At 42.9% G+C, this 6,106-nt stretch overlaps 1 protein-coding gene across 1 annotated transcript; it reads right to left on the bottom strand.

The window, feature by feature from the left end:
* Positions 1–3,878: 3,878 nt before the first annotated feature.
* Positions 3,879–4,424, bottom strand: LOC135489983 (uncharacterized). The gene has a single exon (XM_064775624.1). The coding sequence runs from the start codon at positions 4,422–4,424 to the stop codon at positions 3,879–3,881; it is 546 nt and encodes a 181-aa protein (XP_064631694.1).
* Between the last annotated feature and the right edge of the window lie 1,682 nt (positions 4,425–6,106).

Below are 6,106 nucleotides of genomic sequence, written 5' to 3'. Positions count from 1 at the left end.
TTAATGATCCGTTTTCAATAAAACTTTTATGGTAGGTACTCCTGGCAAGGATACATCACATATCATACGGGTTTTTGATTTGATTTACTTTTCAAGGTCACAGAGGTCAAATGGCGTAAATTGGCCGTTAGGATGTAACTATGGCACGTTTCTAAACTGCAATGACTATTGATCCCAAATTTGGTACACATATACCCCTTAGTCAGGTGATCTCAGGGACCGAAGTTCGGTCCAATATGATTCACCACTTGACCAGGGGGGCAAAATCCAAAAACCTTAAAAATGTAATTATTCCTTAACTTCTTGCCCGATTGCCACCAATTTGATATCATGGGTACATCTAACCACCGTACAGTATGTGTCACACATGTTTTTAATTTGACCTACTTTTCAAGGTCACAGAGGTCAAATGGCGTAAATTGACCGTCAGGCCGTAACTATGGCACGTTTCTTAACCGCAATGACTATTGATCACAAGTTAAGGACATATGTACCCATTGGTCAGGTGATCTTAGGTACCGAAGTTTGGTTCGATCTGATTTGCCGTTTGGCCTCCAGGAGGGGGCCAAATCCAAAATTCTTCAAAATGCTATTATTCCTTAATTACTTGCCCGATTGGCACCAATTTTATATCATAGGTACATCTAATTCTAACAACCATTCAATGTGTCACCCGGGTCTTTTTTGATTTGACCTACTTTTCAAGGTCACAGAGGTCAAATGTACTGTAAATTGGCCATTTTGGGGAAATTGTAATTGGTTGGACCTACATCAAACCGAACACTACATGACACAATATCATACTCTTCATCCATCTTTCCTCTACATGAAGTGAGCGTAATGGCCCTGGCCATTTCATTAATGTGAGATTGCTTAATGTTACGCCTGGATTCAGCATATGATTTCATTTTAGCCTTAGCATTGCTATCTCTAGCTCGCAACTCATGATCATCAACTGGAGTAGTGATCTCAGGTAACTTAGTTCTCATTGGATATGCATTTACCAAAGTAGCAGGAGCTATGCCAGTCACACAATGTGGAGTTGCCCTATAATTCATCAGAAACTTGTTCAATTCTCTCTTCCAAGGTTTGTCATTCAACTCGGCACATTTCAAGTTTCTCATGAATCTTTCCACGCCCCCATTGGCTTCAGGCCAGTATGGTGCTACGCGTCTATGCTTGAAACCTAGTTCATTTGCAAAAGTTTTGAACTCAGCACTTTGAAATGGTGTGCCATTGTCACTACGAAGCTTCTCAGGAATGCCCCTATATGCAAATAACCTATCTAAAGCAGGGATGGTGGCAGCAGCAGATTGTGACCTAAGCACATCTACTTCTGGGGATCTACTGCAATCGTCTCGAGTTACAAGAAAATAATGACCTGATGGTAAAGGACCATAAAAATCTACACTTACGATTTGCCAAGGACGGGTTGGAAGAACAGACAGACGTGTACCTCTGAAAACCACACCGTCTAAATGAGTACATAACTCTGTACACACATGCTTGAAAGATTTCAAACTCTCAAAATCAACACCCGTGTCAAAACTATTGGGATTCTTCAGTTTATACCAACAGTTGCTGTCAATGAGCTCTCTTACTAATTTCAAAGTTTGGTCATTAGCAGTTGCTTCTTTCACTTCTTCATAATTCATGGCTTTTGGAACAGACTCTAAACATACAAAATTCACATACTGTTCTGACAGCTTCTCATCTCTACGGTCAAGCTCAGACAATGGTAAGGGATGGCGTGACTGATCGTCAGCCGGGTTACCTGAACCACGTTGATACCTGATCTCTGGTTGGTATGGTTGTAGGCGTAAGGACCACCTTTCCAGTCTCATTGGCAATTTTGCTCTGGGTTTCCCATAAATACTTAACAATGGTTGATCAGTGTGCACAACCAGGGCCTTTCCATAAACATAAATATGAAAATGCTCACATGCCCACACGACTGCCAACGCTTCCCTTTCTAACTGGGAATAACGCTGCTCTGTTTCCGTCAAAGAACGACTACCATAGGCAATTACCTTGGGGGTTTTACCCTCACGCTGGACCAAAATTCCAGACAGACCTACAGGGGAGGCATCTACAAATAATGTTGGTTTGTTTACATCAAAATATGTGAGTACAGGTTTGCTACTGATACAACCAACAAGTTTGTCCCATGCATTTTGCTGTTCCTCTCCCCACTCAAAGGTAACATTCTTCTGAGTTAGCTTTCTCAATGAAGCAGTAAGAGTTGAGTAGTTTGGTACGAATCTAGAACTGAAATTCAACATTCCCATCAAAGATCTAACATCTTGAACAGAAGTTAGTGCAGCCATCTTTTTTAGAGCTTCAATCTTAGAGTCATCAGGTTTTACACCATCCTTTGAAAAACTCAAATCATAGAATGTGAGCTGGGATACACCAAATAAACTCTTGGGCAGATTGATTGTGAACCCATTCTCAGCTAAAGCCAAAAGAGTTTTCTTGAGAGCTGCATCATGCTCTTCTTGGTTTTTTCCACCTCTGATTATATCGTCCGATATGTTCAAAGCTTCCTTAACATCTCTGATTGTACCCTCAATAGCTCGTTGAAAAACCTCGCTCGCACTTGAAATGTCAAAACTGATGCGTTTTGAGCGAAACAAACCTTTGTGCGTGACAAAATTAGTGAGATCACGAGACTCAGGGTCGAGTTCTAACTGTAGATAACCTTGGCGCAAATCAATTTTGCTGAAAACAGTGTAGCCATGTAGATGGTCAACTATGTCATCAACAGTGGGAGATGGGTGGCGCTCCCTTATGATTGCTTGATTAGCCACTTTCATGTCGATACAAACACAAACATCCTCTGTGTCTTTCTTCGGGACGACCATGTGGTGTGGCCATTTGCCCGTTCAATGACATCAGCTTCTAAAAGCCTGTCAAGTTCCTTCTCAACATTCTTTCTGGTATGAAAAGGAATTCTCCTCACTTTTTGAAATATAGGTTTCACAGACTCATCTACATGTAGCTTGTACTGTTTCCCACACTGTTTGCCAATTCCATCAATTAAACCGGGATGCTGCCCGACTATTTTATCAACAAGACTCTGTGATGCACTAGCATGTTCGACTTCAGACAATTTTCTTATTTGGTGCTTTGCAACTTTCAACAAGCCAAGAGCTTGACTTGCCCCGATGCTCAAAAGGCATCCCGAACCACCTGGCAAAACAAAGACCGTATCAGCCACCAACCTATTTCTACAAGACAGATTGCATTTGAATTTGCCAATAGGCTTTATGGTTTCACTGTTGTAAGGATTGATACCACCACTGGCCTTGTTCAGCTCAAATCGTGACAGCTTCGTTTTGTAGGTAAGTTCGTCTACTACTGTGCAAGTAGCTGCGCTATCAGCAATCATTTGAATTGGAGTGCTGCCAACTCTTATCATGAATTTTGGAGGTTTGACTCTAGAGTTAGAATTGTTATTGATAGCAAACAAGTAGTTTTCATCGTCATCTGATTCATCCTCGAAGTTGTCGCATACCGAACACACATCCTGTTCTGCATCATCGTAATCAAGTTCGGTCACGTCACGTCCCGTGCCGTGTCTCCTAGTCTGAGGTTCCACAGCCTCAAGTCCGGCCGCCGCGTTGACGTCCACGATTCTGAGTTGGAGTTAGCTTAGACTTGCAAAACTTCGTGAAATGATTCTCACGACCACATGCTTTGCATTCAACACCATGTGCAGGACATTTTTCCCCTTTAGGGTGAGGCCACGTGCCTCCACAGTTATAGCACTGTTTCTCCTGATCGTTAGATTTAGATTTGTGAAAAGATTTGTACTTCGGCTTGGACCTGTACTGCAGTTTATTGACCTGTTTGTCACCTGTACCTAGACTCACACACTATTTTTCAATGGTCTTGTTCTGAGCCCTACTGAGTTCATTGTTGCGTGCCTGTTTTAGGATTGTCTCCAAATTAAGATTGCCTGACAAAGCATCCTTCCGGGCCTTTGAATCGGTCATAGTTTGTATGATCTGCGTCTTGATTTCAGCGTCAATGTTCGTAAATTCACACGTGCTTGCACATTGCCTCAAACGAGTGTAGTACGAATCAATCGACTCTTTCTCACCCTGCCGCTGTATGCGAAATTGTATACGTTCATACTCTTTGTTCACTTTAGGTTTAAAGTGGTTGGTGAGCTTGGTTCTAGCTGTAGCATAGTTAGTGCCTGTATTTGGAAGCGTCTGAAATTCCTCGAACGTGGTTGGACCTACTAAGTGCAGTAGCAGTGCCCGTTTACGGCCATCGTCCGTTATGTTTAATGCTAACAGGTAATTTTCGAACCTGAGGAGCCATTTGTCCCATTTAGGGCCCGCTGACGCCCTTCCTTCGCCAAGGAAGTTGTCGAACGTGTCGATCGCCGGTATATTCAGTGCGGCTTCCGCCATTTTGTTTTTTAGAGTTCAGACAGTCTTCACTTTGACAACCGATTTATGCTTCAAAGTAATCGTTTGGTCACTGCAGTTACCAATATGCCTGTTGACAAACAGTTCATACTCTTCTTGAGATCATTTAGTGCCGTTTAGTGGGTGATTTTTACCTGAATCGTCGCCAAATAAAATGATGCGGAACAACGCATGATATTTACGAAACCGGAAGTCCTTTATTCCACAAAGAGTAATCACACAGAACATTTGGATTGGTGAATAGCAGACGACATTACAATAAATAAATCAACTTTACTACCTATTCTCTCCCAAAAATTTGGCCCCAAATATGGCCGCCAGGCAGACGATGGCTTGCGCGTGTGGCGTTGTGATCGTCGCTGACACATTCTGTCTTTGCAGGACGTTTTGGCTCAAAACTGTCTTTGGACACGACACTGATTGGTCAACATGTCCTGGGGGCAGATGTCCTATGGGGAGGGGGGGACATATCTTGGGAACGCAGTCTGGGGGCAAATGTCCTGGGGAAGATATCCTTGGAGGCAGTTATCCTGTGGAGCAACATGTCCTATGGGGAGGGGGACATACCTGGGGGCAAATGTCCTGGGGGAGATGTCCTTGGAGGGAGTTATCCTGTGGAGCAACACCAATGATTCCGTATGCTTAATACTGGTACATTATTCTTGTGTTCTGGCCAACCATGTTGAATGAATTCAACCTCTTTCTGCCTGTCAGTATCAACTTTTATTTCTTCTCTCTCTGTGGACTAGCAGGAAGGTTTTTTACTACACTATTTACCATGACATCCATTTCAGAATTCAGGAATCTGGTACTACAACCTGTGTCTTCAAGATCATTGGCTTCGGGAACATAGACATCAGCGACTGGTTCCGCTGTGCGTACTTTGAGTGGATACAGCTTTGCAATTGGTCTGTTTGTCGACCCGGTTTGGTTTTGATTTGAGCACTGCGTACCAGTACATCATTTGGTGACTTTTGCAAGTTGCCATTCTTCTCGTTTCTAGATGTCGTTTCTTGACGTCATCATGCACGAGCACAATATCGCCTACTACAGTCTTGTTGCTTTCAATTCAACTGTCCCTCGTAGTGTTTTTGCCAAGTGTCTTTCACGGAGCGTCAACAGATATTCAGTGTGCCAATGCTTCCAGAAACGATGATTCAGGAGATGGACCGTCTTCAATATAGTGGCGTCTGCTGGCGGATGTTCTGCTGTAACTGGTTGACTCTATTGTGACACTTGTATAAGTTTTGTGATAAATTTTGCGAGATCTAATCAATTTTGGAGAAAGAGTGCCTTTAACTCTCAAAGTTGTTCAAGTCACTGTCAATTTTTTCCTGGTGCATTGCGTAACTAGCATTGTGACCAGCTTGTTTTGGTTGCAAAGTTAGAACCTCCCTGTTTAAGGATATCCTCGGGACTGTCATTTAATGAAAACAACCAATTTGGGACAAAACTAGTGTCTTTAATAGAGAGGTGTCTGCTAAAGGAGGTTCCACTGTAGTTGGTGAAACCTGTGAAGTCATGAGAGGTGTGAATTTGGCATATTCCGCCACGCTCTCCTGCTGCTAAGGGGAAGTCTTGAATCGGATAACGGGCTGTTATTACGCACAAACCTAACAGAAACTGTAGACTTAGTTTCGCGCCAGCTTCAAGAGAGTGTATGA

Source organism: Lineus longissimus, chromosome 6, assembly GCF_910592395.1.
Source record: "Lineus longissimus chromosome 6, tnLinLong1.2, whole genome shotgun sequence".
NCBI lineage: Eukaryota > Metazoa > Nemertea > Pilidiophora > Heteronemertea > Lineidae > Lineus > Lineus longissimus.
The sequence above is the reverse complement of the archived record's forward strand: the minus strand, read 5'-3'. Positions and strand labels throughout refer to the sequence as shown.